Raw genomic sequence first — 25431 nt, forward strand, 5'->3', positions numbered from 1 at the left:
TCAGCAGGCACTAAAATCAAGTTTCTGGTCACCTAATAAAGTCCAGTGTTCACTCTCTTTTAGTTCTGTTTTGGCTCTTTAGCTGCTGAATGCTCCACCGTGTTCAACGGCTAGTCACTAATGTAAACGATGCACATGAAAGCAGTGAGGCTGTAAAAAAAAAAAATGCTAAAAAGAAAACTACAGACTACAGTGATCATTCTCTGTGAGTGTCACGAGCACTTCCTGTTCTGGACTCTTATTCTGGTACTCTTCTGCTTCCCCATCCACCCTCTCTGTGCCAGCTTTACCTGCCCCAGCTTTAGCTACTTGCACCTGTTTCCCATCAGCCAGTATTTTAGCCTTTCACTAGCATTCAGTCTTCACGAGCTCGCCCGAGTTAGCTCACCTGTGATCACCTCTCCAGAGACTATCCAGCCTTTGATTTCCTGCTCTCAGTTTTCCCCCATTTCGTTTCAGGCCCTTAAGCCCCATTCATCGTTTTATGGATTCTGATTTGTGTGAACTCTCTTTTCCACCCTTTCTATCTGGTTTGTTATATTCCTTGTTCACTTAGTCTGTTAGTCTTCTTGTAATGCTGGTTGGTCATGTCATTTGTTCTGCTCCCTGGCCTTATGGTTGTATACCTTTGTAGCTTCAGTGTCGGTGTAGTCGGGTTTGAGCTGGTCTCTGTTTGCATATAATATTGTTATCTTGGGTTAGTTCCCTTTATGTTCAGTCAGTTTTTCTTGTGTTACCTCCTATTCTTGTGCTTCCTTTGTTGACTGCACCTTCACCTGTGTTTAAGTTAATCAAGTCCTAGTTTCTGCTCATTCAGTCGCTGCCTGGTGTCTGCATTTGGGTCTTTTTGAATCTACATTCATAAACAATATCATAATTTGTGGGGACGGAAACACCAACATCTTCATTAATTACAGAGAAATCCAACACTGGATTTATTTGAAGCAGTGCAGCATATTTGATTGGCCTCCTACTACAGCAGGAGGGATCTCCAACAATTCCACCCCTCAACACACAAGCTTGTATTAATGCAAGATAAACAAGCCTGATTAAAAAAAGAAATGGGCTGCAGCATTTACCTAGTAATTGCTAAAATGTTACAACTGATTACCCATCTTATTATACACTTTCTGTCCATGGCTGCAGATTATGCAGTGAGACCATCAAATGTGTGCACCAAGATAGAACTGGCCTGAGTTCCCCTGCTTCATGCAGGGTTTGTCACTAGCTATACATCAGAGTTACAGTACACTACAAAAACACTGTAGCTCCTAACAGCTATGGTAAGTATAACTATTGATTGCTAGCTATTCATTATGAATTACAGTAATAATCAATAGTCCCGTCTCCTCCATGTTAGTGGATGGGATACGAATCAAAGTACAAATCAAATACATTTTTCCCAGAGTTCACTTCTGTCATTTATGGTAGATATTATCACACTGATGTGTGTACAAGTGGTTCCTTTTGTGGTAAGTCTGTTTAAAATAGATTTTGAATGATATAAAATGAGGTGTATTTCGGTTGATTTGACAGCTGTGGCCGTCACTCGATTGCTACTGCACAGAATCTGGCTACAAGATGGCAGCTGCTGTATTCACGGCACTTGATCTTGGCTTCACTTCTGCATAGTGGTGACATGATGTCCATGGTCCCAACTCAATGTATAATGCTAAAATTACACTATATTTAGGAAATAATATTTTGTTACCTTTTAGTACAAATGTCACAACCTGATCTCTAAATATTTTGACATTACCTACTGAGAAATATGTTCTGGAGGTTATGGGACATGACAGCAATGCCCCCTGTTCCATTTCAGTTCAAGGACTATGCAGCAATTGTTGCATGTCACCCCCACACTCCCCAGTTTCCTATCAACTCTCTACTCTCCAGCTTCTATTAAAAGACAAAAAATCCCCAAATGTGTTTGTAATATCAATCTGCAGTATTGTTTTCTGCTCCGTCTGTCCCTGCCAGTCCCTAGTCCTCACAAGTGAAGTATTACTGTATATGTGTGTGTACCTGCAGGAAGGCTGGGCCAGTATACTGGGGAACTGACACTCTCCGTGGATGCAGTAGTTTTTGTAGTTATCTGGACAGGGGATGTACAGGCCACGGGCCAGCTCATTCCTCGGGTCCTCATTTTCCTCTACTGTGTAAACACAAACACACAAAATAGATAATAAACACTGAATGCACATATGCTCATAGCTGCTTGTACACATACAGAGGACGAGATGAACAATACAAGATAAAAACATAGGATGGAAGTGCAACAGTAACAGGACAAATAGAGCTGAACCGAAGAGAGTCAGGGCTGGGTTGACATGTTATTTGGCAATCGATCACCATTTCACAGTCACTCACCTGTGAGGTCAGTCCGCGCAAAGTGCCCATCTCCGCCTTTGTTCCCAGTTATGATGTCTCCTGGAAAGGCCAAAGACACATTAAAGCTGATCTCAGGTCAGTACAACCACTCCTGCAGCGCCGGCCCCCTCCATTAGGAGTTACACATTCAAACTAATGCCACAGCAGGTAGAGACGGTTGAATGCATGTCATCATCTCCAGAAAGGGTTCATGTGGTGTGTGCACCTGTCTAGGTAATGTGTACAAATGTCAGAAGGCATTTCCTCTAACGTATTATACTGAACAGAGGGTAGAATGGAGCTGGGTAGAAAAGATCACAGGGAATAACACATTTTGCTCACCTTATTGACACAGCATTGAATTCCTCTTTGCACAGTGGTGAGACAAAACCTCCTTCCAATCATAATCATTTTATTGCTATTGATTCTTTTTCAGTGGTCAGAGAATTTATTCCCCAAAACCAAGTCTCTGAAAGTCTCTGGCTTTATGATGCAAGAATTATGGCATAAAATGTGGTCAGAACCTGGAGCTGTGTGTGTTTGATATTCAACTGAAGAACTGAATGAACTTTAACACTGCTCAGAGAGGGGCTGCTACAAACTAAACAGATTGCACCTATAAGAACGTTTCCTTCTCTCTAACTTCTTTTCCAGCTCTACACATCTGTGACAACCTCTTGATGATGCAACACCTGGTTCTCTGAGCATCTTAAGCAAGGTTACCAGTACTTCTTGTTGTTCTAGACCGGTATGAACTATATCAAACGAAAGGACTAGTTCCAGAAAAACCTGTTTCCAAATAATATGACAAGTGGGAAGAAATAGAAATATTAGAAACCAGCCATCTAAATGTCAAGGTGTCTCTCTGGATCCTGGTTAACATGAGGATTCTAAATCTCTCAGTTTCATAACAGAGTTTCATGACATTTTTTCTCTCTCCACCGAATGTGTGGGAGCATGATCGAATCAATCAGGGTGCTCTGATGCTCTGGATGTAACATTGGGGAATAAAGCCTTGTATTTGTGCTCTCAGAGCTGGTTAGCCCTGATTGCTTTACTCCCCATTACTTCTCAAATATTTCATGTCGGCGTTCTCCATCTATTGGCCTGTTTGTCCTGTGTGGATGCAGAGCCAATCAAATGCTTTCACATGTTCCCAGACACAAATTAAAGCGCTAATAATAATAAAAAGTGTCATTTGAACTGACTGTGGATAAATATTTACACCTGATAACAGTTTCAGCCAAATCTTAAAGCAAAATGAATTGAATTCAGGAGAAATCAAGATGTAAATAAAATAATATATGTATATTTAAAATAAGAATGCTAATGTGGCTTTGTCTCCTCCCACATGGATTAGCAACATGAGTCAGTTTATGGATTTAACCAAATGGATTAATGAAATAACTTCATTCCTGGAACCATTATAAAAATACAGACAGTATACTAAAAAGGAGGGATTACCATTTAGTAAAATTGTGTTTTGAGGATTATCTTTGCAAACAATTACAAAATATGATCATATGAAACTATCTTTAATTATGAAATGTGGTTGGAAGTGTAGCTCAAGGGAGATAGAGAATCACACTGTCTGCATTTAGCTCTGCAAGCTGCCTCATTTGACCTCAAGGCCTCACTTCAACAAGTGAACACCTGCTCGGGCAGACAGACTGACAGCTTCAGCGGTGTGTGTGTGTGTGTGTCTGACCTTGGCAGTGGCCCAGGTACTTGACCTCGATGCGTTCCTGTTTCTGACAGGACGCCTCCTTCACCTGGCAGGGGTTGTCATAGGAATGGCCATCTGAGGCACACACCGGGTTGAAGCTGATGTGGGAACAGTCGATGTTACAAACACACCTAGGAAACAAGAAATCATATTAAGCTTAGTAGTAGTTTATGTAACATCTGTGTTAAATCTAAAATAAACTAGATCTGAAATAAGAATGAAAATGAAAGCATCTTGGCTCTGGAGAAACAAGAAGTCATATTGAGCTTATTAGTAGTTTATGTAACATCTGTGTTAAGTCTAAAATAAACTAGATCTGAAATAAAAATGAAAATGAAAGCATCTTGGCTCTGGATAGATGAATGTGTGTGTTTGACTCTGAGAAACACAGAACCATGTTCATTCCAGGATTATAATTGAGACAGACAAAACAGTACAGTTTGTACTCGGTCAGGATGCTGGGCCCTGTACAATAATCCTGTTCAAACTGGGTCCATTCAATTTGACATATAGCTAATGGATTTAACTTTGCAAAGAGCGACAGGCTGCACAGAAGGCTTGACTGACAAATGATGTAGTCTTACAAAGGCAGGAAGCCATTAATAATCAAAGCACTGTAGATAACCAAGTTGTACATTTTAGTGTTGCTGAGGAAATTGTAGCACAAAACAGCAACCATTAAAAAGTTCTCGGATATAACACTGATGTTAGATAACATCGACTGTAAATGGAAAATAAAACCTAAAGAACAAAAGCTAATGCGGTTATAGAACACACTGAAACAGCTTGCCCAAAAAACAAGATTGGAAGAAGGAACAGCCTGTATATAATATGAGACCTTGTCTTTATAATTAAATTCTCTGTTATTTCAACTAAAAAGTTATAATCAAAGGTTAGAGTATGAACTTTCTGCAGCAGATTAAGTTCAAAGTTTCAACAAGCTTTTCTAAACAGCTGTGGAAAAGTTAAATTAAAAGGGAGCTTGACAAGGCAGATGTATTTATATATACTGTAAGTGCTTTACATTGCAAAGGAAAACATTAGCAGCGTGAAAACAATGGCAGCACGGTGATGCAGTGGTTAGCACCATTGCCTCACAGCAAGAAGGCTCTGGGTTTGGGCCCCACCCGGGACCTTTCTGTGTGGAGTTTGCATGTTCTCCCCGTGCTTGCGTGGGTTCTCTCCGGGGACTCCGGCTTCCTCCCACAGTCCAAAGACATGCAGCTTAGGTTGATTGGTGTCTCTAAATTGCCCATAGGAGTGTGTGTGGTTGTTCGTCTATGTGTTAGCCCTGCGATGGATTGGCGACCTGTCTGGGGTGTACCCTGCCTTCACCAGATTGCCAGCCGGGATTGGCTCCTGACCCTGTTCTGGGATTAAACGGTAGAAGATGAATGAATATAGAGAGCCGTAGTACCGACCCTAAAACCTGGAACTGAGCATTTTTTTGCTTCTGCTTCCCTCGCCCTGAAGTCAGTGGGTTTTTTGAATGGGTCTTTGGTTAGAGGCCTGAAATAAAGTCTGTGGTTAACACAATACAGCTTCACATTTTGTTCTATGAAATAAAAGCTCAGTAAACACCCCACCTGTGACTTTGCATGTCTTAAAAAGTTGGTTTAGCCTAAGTGGCTAAATGAGACTACAGAGGCTACAGAGGCTGTTGGGGATGTTACACACTATCATGCTGAACAGAGACTCACTAGTCCATGTTTACACTCGTGCACTTGCAAACTATTATAACGAACACAGCCGTGATCACTAGCTAGATCAGGTCACGCTAAGAGGAAAGGAGTTTGTAAAAGAGCTTCAGAAATCACAAAGTGGTTTTCACTTGTCATGATGATCTTACTGAACAAAACATGTGTCATACACCGCTGTTTGTCATAGAGCTAGTTTTCTGCAATAATCCAAAAGGCTATGGAAATATCCCATAGTTTTTTTTGTTGAGGGAACCAGGGTGATGCTGACCTTCTGGTTGGCCTATAAAACTATGTCGTCCATATGGCGCTCTCTTTGTTTCAGATGATAAAATGCTGCTTTAGTTATGGCCTTGATGTGACTGTGAAGCTCAGATCCGAGTCAATTAACACCAAGATTTCTCACTTGTTTTGTTTTACTTTAGATTCAAGCTGAGCAATAACAAAAATTGTGTTTTGTTTTTGTCTGCTTATATCTGTAACATTGTTCTACTCATGTTTTGTCTTGTCTGCATATTGAACCAGTGACTTCATTCCATGCAGCAGACATCTCTGCTGTGTTCTGTGCTGTAATGCACTCATTTCTCAGTGAATCAGGTGCATACTTGATGCTTTTAGCTCTCGCTAATTAACCGGTCAATTTGCTGCTGCACCCCAATTTTCAGTGAAATTTTAGTGTGAGACATTTTGTCCTTCTGTGTACTGTCTGTGTGTGGGTTTTCCAAATGAGCAACATCTGCAGAGAAGGTGCATGCACACCTGTGTGCATGTGCATATACTGTATATATACAGTGTGTGTACGTGCGTGTGGGTATTTTGGCATATGTATTGTGTGACCTTTAAGTGTGTGGCAGGCCTGATCAGCAGAAATTACCCTCAGATTGCCTTCCCCAGACAGTTGTTGCTGAGTAGTGCTCAACGCTAGTTTCTGTAATTATAAACCTGTCATTATTCTCCTGGTGTTTTCACTGTCCCCTAGTGCCAAGCTCTCAGTAACGCACCAGCATTTATATTGTAGCTGCACTGGCATAAGCACCTATGAGAGCACCTGCCAATGCATAAGCATGTGCCTAAACACACATGGACACGTTTGCAGCCAGCAGTGATGACTTGGACTGTTGATGCTGATGTTGTCTGAAACGCCATGCAGCAAAGCGTGGCAGTGCTCTGCTATTGTTGTAATGATGGATTAGCAAAGCAAGAATGAAGGGGGGAAAAGGCTTCGTTATGCATCACAGAGGACGCAGCTGAATTAAGGCATGCAATATCTAAAATCCCACATGACACTGAAAGTTATGAATGACCTGTCTCTGCAGAGAGTTACACAATAAGACTGGGACACCATGCTTTAAAGCAGTGTTAGGCAAATACTGGTTCAAGTGTAAAATGCAGCAACTAAAGCAGATGTTTTCCCTTTCATACAACCTCAAATCATAAAACACTCACTTCAGTTCTGATGCTTGCAACACATTCCAAAAAAAGGTTGGGACGGTTGCATTTCAGGGCCAGTAATGAAACAGGTGACTGCATCATGATTTGGTACAACTGTGGCATCCAGGAAAGGCCGAGTCCTTTAGGAGCAAAGATGGGCCAAGGACCGCCAGTTTGCCAACATATGTGTGAGAAAATTATTGAAATGTTTAAAGACAATGTTCCTCAAAGAAAGATAGGAGGGATTTGGATATGTCACCCTCTACGGTGCAGAACGTAACTAAAAGATATAAGGAATCTGTGTGTAAAGGGCGCAACCCTAAGCTGGAAGACCGAGCTCTCTGATACCTCAGATGGCACCAAGAACCATCACCCTGCTATAAACAATATTATCCACTTTGGCACACCTGTGGGATGGACCATCACACAGTGGAAATGTGCACTGTGCTCAGACAAATCAGTATTTCAGGTATTTTTTGGAAGGAATGGGCGCCGTGTGCTCTGGGTCAATGATGAAAAGGACCATCCAGACTGTTAGCAGCGATAAGACCAAAAGCCAGGGTCTATCATGGTCTGGGGTTGTGTCAGTGCCCTTGGCCAAGGTGACACACACTGCTGTGATGGCGCCATTAATGCTGAACAAGACACAGAGATTTTGGAGCAACATCTGCTGCTTTCAAGACGACATCTTTTGCAGGGACATCCATGCATATTTAAACAAGACAATGCAAAACCTCATAGTGCACATTACCAAGGCCTGGCTGTGGAGGAAAAGGGTGTGAGAGCTGAACTGGCTTGTCTGCAGTCCCCACCTGTCCCCAACAGAGAATGTGTGGGACAAAATGACACCTGACACATTTAATCACTTGGTGTCCTCAGTCCCTAAATGTTTTTTAAGTGTTGTGAAAAGGAACAACAGCATCACACTGCAGTAAATGCTTCACTGTCCCAACTTTGTTTGGAATGTGTTGCAGCATCAGGATTGAAGTGAGTGTTTATTTCCAACAAAGAATAAAGTTGATGAGGTGTCACATCAAATAATGTGTTGCTGTGTTGTTTTCAGTGTGATACAGGACACAGATGACTTACACCTCACTACTTGAAGTTTTGATTTTACATACCTCCCAAACCTCTGATGTGGGGTCGTAGTTTGTATCAAACTTTGTACATTTAGCAAAAAAACTGAATGTAAATAACAGGCTTGTGTAAATCCCAGTGACCTTGTAACAACAAATAAAATCAATGACTTGGGTCTCAAGCAGAAACAGGTACAGCCTAACAGATGGATAAACCAAATTCTAGTGCAACAGCAACTGTTATTTCATTCAATTCTAAATGAAGCAGTTCTGTGTTTATTATGTGTGGACCACCTGTCAATTATAATGTAAGCCTAAAAGTGCAGCACAAAGCAATCTTTTGTCTAGATGAGTTACAGCTGCAACCGTTAGCTGGTTAATCTGTTAATCAAGTGAATAATCGCTTTAGTCATTTTAGAGGTACAAATGCCAAGTAATCCCTGGCTTCAGCTTTTCTGATGTTGTACAGGCAAAATTATTAATCAGTTAACTGAGAAAAATAATTGGCAGGTGATGTTGTAATGAAAATAAGTGTTGGCTTGAGCCCTCATCTTTACTGAATGTAGCATAAGATGGAAGTGTTGGCACATGTAGCTAACAGCACAAACCACATCTGTCCTAGGATACAACCCTGAAACAACAAGTCTAATCAACATTTTTATCATGAAGGAAACACAGACAACATATGGGGCTGCATCTTGGCCTCCAATAGAATTATGCTGGCAAGGAAAGATTAGCACAAGAAGAGTCAGAGATAATGCTACATCTATACACAATCACTGGTCTGACACCAATTCTGTGTGACATTCAGCAACAATTGATACGGCTATCAAAAACCAATCTTTTTAACACTCCCACTTTGTGCTTTCTGGGCCTCTGGTGTGTTTTTCTCAATGCAGAAAAAAAGCACACCGAAAAAGTGTCAGATTCTAAATTGTACAACATTGCCCAAAGACTTTACATTGAATTTTAAGTCTGCAAAATACACCATGGTATCAAAACAGTGGGTGTATGCTGACAGCAGCTAAGGCAGCATTGATAGTAGACTCGACTAGAGTAGTGAAGGCGAATACCTGAAATATTACCCATGTTTACTATTGTTTGTGTGGCAGTATACATCATTTTCTTGGGTATTTCTTATTCAGTATTTCATATGGAAATTGAAAAAGTGAATCTCTCCTTTGATAAGGTGTACTGAGTTTATACTTGCTATTGTTTCTCTGTGACATCATGTAACTGAGTGTCAGTCCTCTAAGAGAGATGGATACACAGCCCTACTGCCATTGTATCAAAGCAGATGCAGATATCTCACCACCCCAACACTTAAAGCCAAAATCAAAGTGCCACCACGTGCCTCCAGAACAGCTTCAGTGCACCTTGGCATTGACTCTCCAAGTGTCTGAACTCTGCTGGAGGAATGAACACCGTTCCTCCAGAAGATATTCCCTCATTTAGTGTTTTGATGATGGTGCTAGAGATGCTATCTAACACACTGCTCCACAACCTCCTTTATGTGTTCAAATGGGTTGAGATGTGGTGACTGTGAAGGCCACAGCATATGATTCACATCATTTTCATCCTCATCAGACCATTCAGTGAGCCCTGGTGTCCTGTCATCCTGGAGAATACCACTCTCATCCGGATGGAGCTGTTTCATCAGAGGATAAAGGTGATCACGCAGAACAGCTTTGTGTTGATTTGCAGCAGTGCTTCCCTCTAAAGGGACAAGTGGACCCAAACCATACATCTGCATTCATTATGCTTCTCCACTCATTTATTCAGGTTTTCCCTTTAATCTGTCACCCATCTGTACCATTAGAGGAAAGTTATAGCCTTTAAAAAAATTATACCACCCAGAGTATAATTTTGCAACAGCCACACTCAAGATAATCTTAGGCTTACAGTTAAAGTGTCTGCATTATCATGAAAAGCATTTAAATGAGAACAGATTTAGCATGTACGGTGGCAGCTAGGACTGTGCCAAGTTAAGAATCAAAGCAAAATCTTAAGCTTCCACACATCTACCAATTAAAATAAAGAGCATAAACAAAATACTGTACACATGCTATAAACACAACCTCCCATCATAGAGGAGCTTTCAGAGTCTTGGCCATCCCGGGAGGCCGCTGTTAGTCGCTGGCTGATGTCTGGGCTCCATTCAATTTTAATGAGGCCTCTCACTGTACCACTGGACTGCATCCTAATGTCACTCTCACACTCACTTGAACACCTACAGACAGGCGTTCACAAACAGTCATACACATGCACAAGGCAGCAATTGCTTTGCGCTAAATCTTGCTTTTCCGTTCTCTGTCAGACACACCAAATCACTTCTTCACACATTCTGCTGAGAGGTACAAAGGGGTAGAGAAGTGCTAACTGAAAGTTAGTGGTGTGTGTAAATGTGTGTATTGAACATAGCTGTGTGTGACGTGTGTGTGTGAGGATAACTTTCTTAGCAGGATGTGTCTTATTGATTAGTTCCCTGCGATTTCCCTCTAATAACACCCAGACTGTCTGCTGACTCCCAGCTGAAAAGGCCACTTTACACACATGTAAACACTCACACACACACACAAACACATACAGCTGAACAGACCAATATCCAAAGACTGCATGCTGTGTATAAATCCGGAGCAGCAAAACCTACTGCTAGTGAACATAGCACTGACTTTCATTATCCTTAGCCTCAAATTTCACTGTAATTCTTTGAAAAACAGAGAGAGAGAGGCAGGCAAAGGGGCAGGGAGAGATAGATAGTGACAGAGAGAACTAAACAGCAATTTTGAAGCAGAAAGATAATACAGGATAATTCAGGATACAGCATATATACAAACATTTATAAGCAGAGATAGCTTGAAAACACACACACACAGGTATGTGGCATTAAATGTTTTAAAGTCAGTAATGAAACAGGGTCAAAGGGCCCTGGGCAGGAGTCAGAAATCAGCTGGAAAGTCAATCCAGTGACCACAAAATGATGCAAAACAACCACAAAGATGTGCACAACAACAAATGACACAAACCCGGCGACAAAGACGTGCAAAACATTGCAAACAGATATAAAACTCCACAAAAAGACAAACTATAAAAAGATTTACAAGCAAATGTGAAGCAAAATGAGCACAAAAGCACACAAAGATACAAGATACCCCGAAACAAATACAAAGAGGCTAAAACCAACTAGTAAGACGCATACAGGAGAACAACCACAAAGAAATGTGAAACGACAACAAAAAGACAGAAGATGTCTACCACAAGATTCAAAACAACCACAGAGAGACACGAAATGACCAGACTTAAATGGAGAATGACCACAAATTCATTCTGGGTGTCGTGTTCCTGTGCAGGAATGGTTACGGCTCAAACTAAAAAAAAAAAAGGCAGTCCTCCACTTTGCCCGATGGCCTGTGACTTGTCCTCTGTCTGGCTTTTCATTGAAATCCCCTTTTGCTCACCAGAGATTTGGTGTCAGTAAAGACTACGTAGGCGCTGGCTTTGAACAGCCCCTCACACCTCTCTCGCTCCACCAAATGTCCCTGTAGCCCTCTCTATTACTAGCTTACTATCCGTTCCTCCTTTACCTTAATTCTGTCAACACCGATGGGTGCTATTGATGGGCTTGAAAGCATCGGTTTGTGTGGGTAATTACAGTTTTACACCACAAATGGGTCTAAATGGGTTTTCATGACACTCTATTGATCCTTGAGGGGTAAATTGGTCTTTTTGCCTGCTGCCTGCCTCCAGAGTACAGAGAGCTACAGAAGGGTGATGGAAGAATTGTAAGTCTCTTTTCCACAACAGGGTCAATTGCAATATATTTCAGTCAACACACAGTATTTCACATCACTGAGCACAATTTTCTTTTCTTATTTGAATCCATGTGGTGAATCATAAATGATGAAAAAGGAATGGGAGGGAATGTTGTTTAGCAAATATCTCCTGACCAGGCCACTCAGTGAACGTCACAGCATCGTTTCTAAGCACATTATGGAAATAACTCTTCATTATAATAGTCATAATTCTTGTATGCAGTCAAATTCTATAAAAATAATAATAATATTCTAAAAACTTTTACATAATGAATGCATTACTTTTCACCAATACTCCATGTTGACTCACTGAAAAATAATCCATCAGTGAGTCTGCACTGCCATCATGCCAAGATGTTTTTTTTGGTTTGTTTGGTTTTTTTTTTAATAACCTGTAAATTGCTGCCTGGTGTTAGTGAATCATTGCTGACTGTTTCCGCAGTTGCCACTGAGCCATTCAGAGCTGGGATTAAGAATGTGAAGATTCTCGTGCAGGGCCGGAAAGGCAAAAAAAAAAAAAAAGCAGCCCGAGAGTTTCATTGTCAAGTGGCCCCAGTTTGATTCATCAAATTTTAAACAGTCAAAACTAGTTAAACTATAAATAAAGTATTAATTAAGGGGAAAAAACACAATCTGACAATTTTGTACTGTGTTAGTTTAATCTGTAGAATGATGGATGTCATTTTCCAGGGGTTTCCTCCTAGTATCTGTGTTTGTAGAAAGCAAAAATGTAAAGTTGTTTTAATGTAATTATCACCTGACACCTAATCTGACTTAGCCTACACCATTTTATATACTGTACACATCCACCTCATTTGAATGAGGTCACATGAAACTTGGCTTCTCTTCATCGCTGCCTTCAGAGGCCTCGTCTCCCTCTCTGATCTCTCCCACAGCTGTGCTGGGGTTCAAATCCATCCTCTGTCTTTCACTGCTTCTGACCGTGCACATAAATTTTCAAGACCATTTTTAGATGCAGTCACTCAGTAAGTCAAAAATCACATATCTTTGCTCCAGTTGCTTTGAAATTATACTGTGCACTGGCACTGGCTGGTGGTCACACACCTGTCTCCATAGAGTTGAGCTAGTGCCAGGCAATGAAAAACGGTGCTTTTGTCAGTATGTTTATATGGTACTATCAGTATTTACCAGACATCATTTCACTTCTGGGCTGCCGATCAAATATTACAGCAAAAAAGAATCGATGAGGATTTTATAAGAAATATGCTGAGGCAGAAATTAGCAGCCCATTCACGTTATATCATAAGGGATATGGCAAAATTCCATGTTTATTTGATCCATTTACAGTCAAATAAGGTCAATTTTTGCACGTTCTTTGCAGAAATCTAGTGTTAACATAAACATTCTCACTTTAAACATGTCTGCTCTCACTACCCTGTAGCCACATATTTAAAAACTGTCAGCAACACAGCAGCTGCTTCCCGCTCACTCCTCTGATGCTCCCGCCTCTTCACTACTTTCATCACACGCAGCAGCTGTGTATAGGTCCATTAGCAACTTCTGTACACTTAGTGTCAGCCAGAAAATCCATTTTCATTCTCTGTCATTCCTTTTCTGCAACACCGGCTGCGCTTTCTCAGCCCTCGCTGCTGTTACAGCTTGCACCTGCAGTGTCGCTGTAATTAAGAAGGGCCTGTTTAATATCTGTATAGGCTGTATAATCTCTAAGACCTCATCCTATCATCCTAATAATGGACCAATCCAAGAAAGACAAAGCAATAAGAATGAACAAAATCAGTGGGAATGACGTGTTTTAAACTGTGAAATGTGTTGTAGACAAACACTATCAACAATAAAACTAGCACATCAAAATAGTTTTGCCTTTTCCCACCAAGTTTGACAACTTTTTCCATAATGTTGACCCACAGAAGCACATAGTGCTCATTAGTGCACAGCACAAACACCATGCTACTATGTAATAGTCATGAAAGACACTGGTTTGGGTTCAATGTGTTGGTTTATTTACAGCAAAAATGTGTGATTTGTACTGATCGTTAGCTAATAAGATCATTAGGACCTTCATGTCTGTAGTCACGAAGACTGAAGAGGGGAAACAGCTCATTTGGTTCTGTCCAAAATTTAAAAATATCTTCCTACCAGCACCTTTAAAGGTCATTAATTAACACATCATATCTCATATATTAATCTGACAAAAAGCAAAGTTTAATTAAATCAAGCTGTGGTTTTACAGGGGGGTTATGTGTCAGACTGAGTCCAGCCTTTAGGCTAAGCTAACTGTCTTCAGTAGACAGAAACTGAGCGCAGCTTCCTATTTACAGTAACAAATTGACGTAAGAGTGGAATCAATCTTAAAATCTAAATCTTGCTAAGAAAGAACATAATTGTGTTTCATCGATTCTCAAATAATTCTGTTAAAGCAGGATATTCCTTCAATCATCATGACAAATATTAGGCTAACTGCTCGTGGCAGCCTCTAGCGGAGGCAGGCTGAATACTCCCTGCTGACTGGTTAGGGCAAACTGAGGAACCACTTTCGAACACAACATAACTAACAAACGAAATGTTAGACTGAATAACAAAATGGTACTTCTCTCTGATTTATTCTGTCACTTCATACGGTGGCTTACAATTTATCAAACAGCATTTCTTTATCACATTGTATTGTTTGTCTGAAAATAATGCATTTTTATAAAAACATCACATTAAAGCAACCTGCTCTTTGATTACATCTCTACTTTATTGTTTGATTAACTGACGGTTTGATTAAAATCAGCTGCTGCTTGATTGGAGTAACCTGTCATTTTAATCAAAATGATGTTATGCTACACTAGTGGCTGGCTGCTGTTTGATGAAAATTACCTGCTGTTGGGTTGCAATTACCTGCCTGATTATTTGCCAAAAACATTCTTATCAAAATACCTCAGGGCATTTGAAAGATTAAAAAGTACTTGTAAGTTCCATTTTACAAGAAATGACACTGAAACATTTATGTCTGTTTGTGTCTTCTGCCTTTTTAACAAGTTACATTATCGACTTTGGCTTACATTGTCTATTGTTTTCTTATTATGGGAACAAACTTCCCCAGTTATGTAATTTGTAACTATCTTTATTCCAGGTTGGGCTAAATATGCTTGAGGCTCCATTTTTATTACCTCCTCCGAGGCAGAGGTAATGCTTTTGCCAGCATTTGTTGGTTGTTTGGTTTGTTCACAGCAGAACAATGAAATAGATTTGGATGAACTATTTTGGAGAGATAAGAACAATCCATACGATTTTGGTGGTGATCTGGATCCGGGAAGAGTTTAAGGGATTCTTCAATACACAGTTCCTACAATACTTGGGCAAAAATTGCAAAATAACATCTGCATAAGATCTGTTTGTCTGAAAGTGCTGATTCCGTAGGGGGTCAACTGATTTGATGCATCTTCAAAGGAAAACCACCATGACTGAATTGGCATTATGGGGACAGCGATATGCCCTGGTGGAGGTTTGCGCTCTCTTAGTGTATATTTTCTGTTTTGTGTGCACACAAAATTGATAGCACATTGTGCCTTTCTGACTCTATAATTTCTCCTTTTTGGGACTGAGACATTTCCAATAAATCCATTTCTGTGTTTTAGTAGAATAGTAAAGTGCATTTGTGGAAGTGGGTGGACTCCAGCTGTTTGGTATTTGGAACAAGTCTCAGTATGCATCATGAAGCTGTTCCTTGGCATTATGGTTATTGCACACCAGGGTACATTATCTTTCCATTACATCAAGCAGTTTGATAGAGTCATACTCTCAGGGCACTTCTAATTTCTAGCAGTACCTCTGGGATTTCTTATAAGCACTGCCTCTTTTTTGCTGATAGCAGCTGATCCTTGTTCCACGCCAAATCATTAATGTTGGTTCATTTAAGCTTCATTCATGCTTTAGAGTGCAAATATATAATGCTAATATTTTCTGCTGCTTGAAAACAGTTCACCAACCGAGCCTCCAACTAATTGGAACCACTATTATGTACCCCCAGGATGTTTTTGGTGCTGCTTCCTCGCTAATGTATGTGGGAGAGCAGATAACACATTACTGTACCATCTCATCAGCAAGAAATGGTTAAATTTATGACAAATGTTGCTTCATCACTGAACTAGTTTTCAATGTGTGAGTCAAAGTCATTTTTGGACTGACATTGCCAAGTCCTGTAACGATAGTAATTGGATTTCCAGAATAAGCGAGAATCTCCTTTCTCTCTGTGCCCTGCTCTAGTAATTGAGGTTAAATGAAATGGTCAACCATGCACTGAAACCCCAGTGGGTGTTCATCAGCGTGAGTGTGCAGTATAAAGAAACGTTTTCATCTAAAATGTTTCAAACAGCAAATTTACAGAATAGTTTTTGATTGAAAATGTAAAGAGGAATCGAGATAATTTGAGTTTGCTGTAGCCGTGTAGGTCACCCGGCTTTAACAAAAGTCACAAACATTTTGCAGGTGTGCTTGTGCGTGTGAACTCACCAAACATCCTCTGCATCTACATCACACTCAGCCCCAAACTGGCAAATGTCACATGTGGACGTCTCCTTTTGTCCTGCTTCAGCTGAGCCCTCTCCTCCTAAAGTGACAGAAAGAGACAAAGGAAAACATGTACCACCTGTTTCTTCTTATCTGTTTGTGCAAACCCCAACTGGTATATTGGCAGGATGGGAAAACCTAAAGCCTGTAACAATGCACCTCTCACAATGCAATGTGACCGCGGGACAGCAGCCTTGGGCATCTCGAGTTCATTTACATTCTGCCATACCCTGCCATAATCTCACAGAAGCTATCTCCTTCATCTATTCACTCTTCCTGTCTTTTCTCCACCCTCTTCTACCCCCTCTCAGACTCTCCTCGCCTGACTCTCATCTATCACACTCAAATCCCTGCTGATCTTTTTGGAGTCCTGCTTTTTATTTCATTGCACTGATTTTCTCACACCGTGAGTGTGACGACTCCTCGGAGGCGGTGTGGGTACTGGCATCGTGCTTATGGCGGCTTAGGGACCCCGGCCGAGGGGGAGAAGGAAGAAAAAAAAGCAATCTGGCCAATCTCAAATTGCATTCTCCTTCCACAGAGAACTCCTCCAGTCTCTGCACGCTTCTCTTTCCCCCTCGGCCCTCTTCTCCATTAGACATGCTCTATTTTTAAACTGACTGGGGCCCACGAGGGCAACTTCGCAAAAGAAGATGAAGAGGTGGAACTTGGCATCATTTCCCCATGTTATATCTTTAATCTCCCTAACACACACACATGCACAGACACCCACACTGTTGCCACTATGCATTGCTCCCTTGCGTCGCCTCTTTCATTTTCCCTTCTGAAACTTTTGTTATTTCTTGTGATCCCTCGTGACACGCTGGATGAGTTGGAAAAACTCTGGTGGAGAGATTTAACCTGATTTTTCCTTGACAAGCTTAAGTTGGGCTTGACTCTTATTTTAAGGTCAAACTCAGTTACCTTTACTTTGCTTTGAATTGCTAGCATGTGACGTGCCTCCTCCATAGCTCTCTCAGCTTGGATTGTGTTGTTGTGGGGTCAGATTATCCTAACACATTTTCTTTTGCTTGTGCCCAATAACACAATGTAGTCTAAGAGTGAAAAGTTCTGAGGATGTTAAGCTCCTTTCCAGCCTCCTGCTGTTGCTTGAATGACAGGTGTCCACAGGCAGCCATTGCGGTGAGGCAGCGCATGCTCTGAATGCCAACCATTTGCAGTCATGTGGCAGGAAGAATATACTGTACTCTCAACTTTATCTTCAGGTCACATGACTGGCAACACTACAAAGTGTGAAGAATCAGTTGGAGCTTGCATGGCATACAGAAAATATTCAGAACCCTTCAAGTTTCCCAAATTTTGTTAAATTTCAGATTCATCCTAAAATGGATTTGATAAAAAAAACCCTCATCAGTCTACACACAGTACTCTACAATGATAAAGTGAAAACAGGTTTTTGGACTGTTTCATAATTTTATTAAAACTTAAAGACTGAAATATCCCATTTACATACAGTAAGTATTCAGACCCTTTGTTATGACACTTGAAACTAAGCTCTGGTGCAGCTCTGTTGTGAGACAGGATTATGTCAAGACACAGATCTGGGGAAGGATACAAGAATATTTCTGCAGCATTGAAAGGGTCCAGGAGCAGGGGAGCCTCCATCATTCTCAAATGGGAAAGATTTGGAACCTTCAGTTGTTTTCAAAGATCTGGCTGCCCAGCCAAACCAAGTAATTAGGGATGAAAAGCCTTGGACAGACAAGTAACCAAGAACCCAGGGGTCACTATGAATGAGATCCAGAGTGCCTTTCAGGAGATGGGAGAACCTTACAGGACGACCATCAGCACAGCACTCCACCAATCAGGCCTCTGTGGTAGAGTGGCCAGAGGGGAAGCCATTCCTCTCTAAAAGACACATCACAGCCTGCTGGGAGTTTGCCAAAAACACTTGAAGGACTCAGACCATGAGAAGCAAAATCCTCAGGTCTGATGAAATAAAGACTGAACTATTTGGCCACAATTCCAAACAGCATATGTGGAGAAAACCAGGCACTGAGCATCACCTCATTAATACCATCCCTACACCAAGGCTCCCCATCCAAACAGGTTGACCATGAATGATTCTGCCAAGAAGAATGAAAGATAATTCCAAAAGAAAGGAGCCAAGCTTGAAATGTAGGGCATGACTACTTGTATAATTGAGATATTTCAGTCTTTTATTTTTAATAAATTTACAAAACACTCCAAAAACCTTTATCACTTTATTATTGGAAAGTTTTTTGTTTGTAGTTTGATGAGGAAAAAAAATAACTGAATCCATTTTAAAATGAGTCTGAATCATAAAATGTCAAAAAACGTGGAAGGGTTTGAACTTTTTAGGGATAAATTTAAGGTCAAATAAAAATAATGTGTTTAATTTAGTGAAAAATATTTTGGCATCTGTCTTCATGATGGTTTGGTGTGGCTATGCGTAAGCCGGAAAGACAATCAGCGATATGCGCAAAGCTGGTGGCAACCAGATGAAAACGGTGAAGTTAATTAAAGAAAAAGGGTTTGTTGCCTCTGTGATCTGTCTCATGAACCTCCTCACAAATAAACAAAACCAAATATCAGTTCACTACTAAGATCCATTGGCACTGAGACACATATTTATAGTACATACAGTACCTGACAGAGCATTTAATATGAGCATTATAACCAAATTTGCCCACTATGCTGTCTTAGTATCTATTTTCATTTAGATGGTGCTGTCCTACTCAGCCCGTGGAAATAGAGTAGTTACATAATTCCTTCTGCATCTCTGAAGGCAGCTTTCCACAATAAGAAAAATAACCTGCTAATGTCATCAAAATTATCTCAGCTTGGGCTTGACACTTAACATTTTTAACAGAAAGCCAAAGTACAAACTGGCGGTGTGTGAAAGAAGTGGGCATATACAGTAGGAGACACAGGGAGTCTAATGGGTTGTGGGAAATGTAGGATCCAGTGTTTTTGAAGCCTTCTCCTTCTTCCTTTTCTTATACGTCTCTTGTGAATTCAGCAGCATTATTGAAGTTCAGTACTAACCTGCTTTAAATCACTTATTTAACAAAGTCCAATCCCATGTTCATAAAAGTAACAAGATTAAATGTGAAAATTACATTACATGCGCTGTCAAGTTACATCTTCTTGCCAGTTTAGCGATTTTCTGGATAGATTAAGTGACCTTTAAAACCCCTGTGGTGACTTTTTATTCCCCCCCCCCAAAAGCAATTAGCAACAAATCTAGAAACCTGTTGAGCAGACTTTAACCCCTTTCCCTTGAGGAGTGTTGCTACTATTTCTCTGTGAACGTGCTCTCATGCAGCTGGACTGTGTGTTCAATGCATCGAGGAGGACAGTTGCACAAGCAGTTGACCAATCAACAGCCAGTAAAAAGTGTGAGCAAGTTGTAAATGTGCCTAAACAGCCAATCACTGCTCCCCGATGTTTGCACAGGTAAAGTAGTACATCTTTGTTTTTGTTAATTATTAATTGTTACTCAAAAATACACGTTTACTAGCGTGAGTTCTTTACAACGTTTGTATTCATAACAATTCAGTCTGTATAGCATCCTTTAAAAAAGACTTAGATTTAGATGTACACTGATGTGATGATAGCTTAAAAAACAATACCTCATTATAAAGCTGGTAGAGCTCGACTAGCAGGCTTTAACTACTTTCTGTAGGTAACACTGGTGTAAAATACAAGTCTTTCAAACTCTACACCTTCAACTTTTAAGGCAGGCTTTCTGTCAGCTTATTATTTCCGACTTTCCTCCTGAGCCACAGAAGACATTATACAACTGGCACTAATCACAGGCTGAGTACTACTCTTCATAAATGGTCAAATGATGTGAAAATAATCTGTCAAGTTTCCTTTTAAAGCTCCCTAGTACAAGTAACATTTGCAAATGTGTCTCTTAATTCATATACTTTCAAGTCGTGTTGTCAGTGTTGTTTCCAAGTGTTCAACTATGCATGACAGTTTAATTATACGGGCTTGTTTTTTGTCTTACATCACAGTTTATAATACTATCGGAGCCAGGACTGCAGCTGACTGAATTAGTCAGTTGTGACTCTTTGACCACTGACGTAATGTAATTGCCCTTATTTCCACCTGTCGTGTATGTTGTGGTGTGTGAAATTTTCACAGAGCTCTTGCAGACACTGAAACTAGCCAGCCTGTCTAGCCTCTCTAGCCTCTCTGTATGCTGTCAAATGATCAGCTCCACATAAAGGCTTGTGGGCAGGCAAGCATGTAAGCTCTCCCATGACTCTCCTCTCCTACGATCGCACACGAGAGAAGGCGAAGAGGGGAAGAGGTGGAGAGGGAGAGCCCATTCACGTTTTTGTAATGCCTACTCGTATTTCTTACATGTGTGCAAGTACATGCACGATGCAAATGCCGACATTCTCTCCTTTCCCTCTTGTTTCTGTCCTTTTCTCCCTCATGCTACAGGTACTACATCTTGTATGCACACTCTCCTACACAGTTGTCCCCAGATCCCCATACATGCTGCTGTAGGCACAATTACTAAAGGTGACGGGGGACAGGCAGTGTTTTCCACTCCTCAAATCCCTGATAGAGTCTCCTGTAGCACTAACACAACATCTCCCCTGTTTCTGTGCCTGCTAATCCCTGGAATCAGGAGACATGGCTGGGTAATGACTGAAATGATTAGCTCTCTGAGTTCCCCCACAACCATCCCCACCAGCTCCTACATCTCCTAGTATCGATCTACGCCCGGACCAGAGCGGTCGACGGGCCTCCTCTGTGATTACTGTCCTAGCTTCACCTCCCTCCTTAACAAATCCTTTGTCTCCTTTGTTCGTTTTTTTTTGCAATCAGTTCAATTTCATAGGCTATTCTTTTTCTATGTAAGAGTAGCTGTTGTGTGACTAGCACAACGGGGAAGGGGAAAGAAGAAGAAAGAGAAGACGTTAAGATCAGATTACTCGAAGGAGAAGATGGGATTGGAGTGAAATGTTGAGTTACAGGAGAGATGAGAGATAAGAAAAGGAGCAAAAAATGGTGGATCAGTCACAAAAATGCTGTGGGCCTTAAAGAGTGTCTAATCCCCTTACTGATGCCTGCAGCTTGGCTATGCTGTAAATAACCACGAATGTATGTGCACAAATTCATCTAAAAGCACAGCAGAACGCAGTAAAGTAACATCTGAATTAAAACCTGTGCCTCCACTCACCAGGATGACGTTTACGGTGAGGGAGTAAACCAGCATGACAAGCTTCTGGCTCAGCTGTTCTGGCTTGAAAAACAGTGGTCGACCAGTTAAGCTACTGTAACTTGTGAAATGGAGCCAGGCACAGCCACTGTGCATAGTGAACTAGAAAAAATATATATGCCTTTGGTGGAACTGTATACCTCCAGTAAGCTACTATGTAACAGAATATAGTGAAATATGTTGATTTTGCCAAGAGGTGACAGATAATCACACCTTGTATTCTGCTTCGGATGCTACTATAGCATGTAGCATATCATGCTATTTCTGCCAGGATGGGAGCAGTATCCATGAGAGGGAATTTACTGTACTGATAAAATATTGCAGTAAAGTTTGGATTTCTAGGCAGGTTTAAAGCCTGACTGATATTAGTATAAGGGTCATGAGTTGCTTATGTAAGTCACGACTGTTTAAAATCTTGACATCTTAGATTTTCTTTTTTTAGTTCTACTGTACTTTTACCATGGTGGTATGATTTACAGCAATTTACTGCTTGATTGTTGCCAGTAAGTTAGTGAAATATTAAAGTTTGAACACACCTTGAAACAATTTTATGAAAAGCTCCAATCAGAGAACTAGCATGTCATCTGCCAGCAGGAAGGCACTCTAATCTGCTCGTTAAGTGGTGGCATAACTGACATAACACTGTTTCCAGGTCTAAACTTCTGTTTGTTCTCCTCTCCAGATGCCTCAGTGTTGTGTTCCCCATTGTTTCAATAGATATGAATCAAAAATCACAGGTCAGCTGTCATTTTACTGCTTTCATTACAATGAGAATGAGAAAAAAATGACTAGAGTTAATTAGATAAATCACAGCATTCTTAAAAATAAAGCTTTAAAAGTGTGCTGTTTTGCTGCCTGCCTTGTAATGTTAGCCATGCAGCTAATTAGCATAAAGATATTGTAAACACTATACACTGACACGTTACACTGATCAGGGTAGCGGTAAAAGTTGTGAACTATTGAAAATGAAGTAAACATACAGTATATATATGAATAAATTTACTACAATGTGTAATAAAGTTTATTTGTTATGCCACCAGGGAGAAAGGCAACATTGACTATTCTATCTGAATCTTAAGGATGCACTCATGTTTTTTTACTCTCATTGATGCCTCACAAAAAAAGATGGCATTAGATAGAGCTATCTACAGTTACAGTCACCTTTTTGATTTAAAGCACTGCTTTGATATGAAGAAAATTACAAAGGCACTGAATAAGTGGTAGTAAGGTGTGAATGTGGCCAAAGTACAGTGTCCTAAAAAACAGAGCAAGAAGGGCACCAGTGAACAAAGCTATCATGATTGCTTTGAATGAGCTACATGGTTTAATGCTTGACATGACAGACACTGTTGCCAATGCGATTCACCTGTCTCGGCTTTGTTTTGTATCCTCTGTTGTTCTTTGTCATCCTTCCTTTCTTCCATATGTTTTCTTACCTTGCACTCAATATTGTCTGTATTTACCATACTGTAGTGCATCTACAAGGACCCAGGCATGTTATGTTGGTGACTTTATGCAGATACATCTGTGAAACTAAAGAGAACTTTAACAGACAACAGAAAGAGTGAGATCATTCATCTGAGCAAGAATACTGTAAAAGGAAGGGGAGACCATTTCTTTGAGTGAGCACTCACGCAAACCAACATGCACACATAAAGGCACATACCCAAACACAGATGAGATTTAGGGCACTCTAGCATGCGGCTATCATATGGATGATGAATGAAGCCCACACACCCCTGGAAAATAGAGCACGACCACTACGACCTTGGTTGCAAACACACTGGGGAGAGACGGAGAGGAGACACATGAGAGATACAGGCCGATGTGTCCTATGTATATATGGCTGTGTGTGTGTGTGTGGCCGCTGAAACAGATGCAAGCTCCACGTGGCTCATTATTGTTACTACATCAGCTTTTCAACGAGTGTTCAGAATAAAAATAGTTCTAGTGATTTATTCAGACTCCCTGGACTATTTTTTCGATATATTTAATATGGAAAAGTGTGTTGGCCATGTGCTGTAATATCACAAGATTACCGCCCACATCAAATTGTTAAAGATTAAATGTAGATTAATCTATGTAGAAATTACCCAAATAAATGAGGTAGGTGTAGCCTTAATCATATACCGCTGAATCAGCACTGTGTCAAGCTGAACAACCTAACTGTAATGAAGGGGCAGGGCTGTTGTTTTAGAACACACTACTTTGGAAAACTCAATTGCATTGAGCTTCCCAGTATATACAAACCACAAAATAAATGTATCATGCCAGCAAAACAAAATTATGCCTATTGGCAGTTGTGATAAATCGTACCGAGGGCTGTTTTCTTCCCATAAACGGACATGTGATCTATGAAAAGTGATACAGGATGCAATAAACATGAGCCAAATAGATGATAATGGCCTGGGATGATGATACTGAATCTATGGTACAGTCGCCTTGTATCGACACTGTGCAACTGGTACACACTTTCACACGCTCATCTAAGATGTAATCTTTCAGTTGTGTGGAGAGCTCCATTAAAAGAAGCCAGTGCTGACAATTAAACTATGGAAGCCATCAATCAAAATGACATTATCAACGGGCCACTGCCCCAAGTGGCTGATCTGACAGGGCGAGCCGGGCCAGAGAACAGAAGACAGCCAAATAATCCATAAACATAATGGACATCAATATTGAAAAGATGACAGATGAGACTGCCGACAGAGGCCAGGATTCAATTTCTGTTCTTTATTTTCCTGCAGGAGACCATATCGCTTTTCACAAAGTCATTTGTCAGCCATAAGGCCATTGAGGAGAGGCCAAGCTCCTCCAAAAAGTGAGCCAAGGGCGGTTGTTCCAGTGACGCAAATGACAGAATGAATCAGACATGGGGCAACAATGAATGTTATATAAATAATGATACTATCAATATGCATAGTGGGCATTGGCAGAGGAATGTAAAACACACCACATGCAGTAGTAGCACTACTGTGACCAACATAAAACCCATCAAGCCATATTTAAAACAGTGTGAGGACAGAAAACACTTCATATTTAAATTCCACTGATGGAAGGCATCACATTTTATCTGTAGGAGTCTGCTAACTGGACCGAAGACTTGATGAGTCCAAAATTTTCCATTCCTGTAACAGGGAAGCCCTCTTTGCTTCCAGTCACAAACTGATCCTGCCAGAGACCAATCGGATTAAACTTTGACAGAGAAAGTTTGAAATGGAAAAAGACTGACTGTAAATATCCATCTTTCTAACTGCCTAGCAAAGTAACAGGCCTGCATGGATCAGAAAGTGTGTTTTACCACAGTAAAATTTGCAAGTTTGCTCTGACCACACCACAGCATACAGTAAATAATGTCCTCACTGAGGTGGATTTATTACTGGAATGTTCTCATGCTTCAGCACGACCCAATCTGAAATGATAAAAATCACTGCTAACTGAAGAGGTAATTCACAGGAGACCTTGTGGCTTCACTGTCTCAACACGCTGTTGATTCTCCTCATTCATTTCACAGGTAGTTTGTAGTGCAGAGGCAAACAGACCACTTTCTGATTCTGAT

At 40.7% G+C, this 25431-nt stretch overlaps 1 protein-coding gene across 1 annotated transcript in view; it reads right to left on the minus strand.

Moving 5' to 3' along the window:
* Positions 1-25431, minus strand: part of tmeff2a (transmembrane protein with EGF-like and two follistatin-like domains 2a) — a 105285-nt gene that overhangs the window by 6997 nt on the left and 72857 nt on the right. Inside the window, exons 5-8 of the mRNA XM_020611075.1 lie at positions 16589-16685; positions 4079-4227; positions 2371-2430; positions 2026-2155 (exon numbers count right to left, since the gene is read on the minus strand). Coding sequence (XP_020466731.1) covers positions 2026-2155; positions 2371-2430; positions 4079-4227; positions 16589-16685 — 436 coding nt within the window. The remainder of the gene's footprint in view (positions 1-2025; positions 2156-2370; positions 2431-4078; positions 4228-16588; positions 16686-25431) is intronic.

Source organism: Monopterus albus, unplaced genomic scaffold (assembly GCF_001952655.1).
Source record: "Monopterus albus unplaced genomic scaffold, M_albus_1.0 scaffold109.1, whole genome shotgun sequence".
NCBI lineage: Eukaryota > Metazoa > Chordata > Actinopteri > Synbranchiformes > Synbranchidae > Monopterus > Monopterus albus.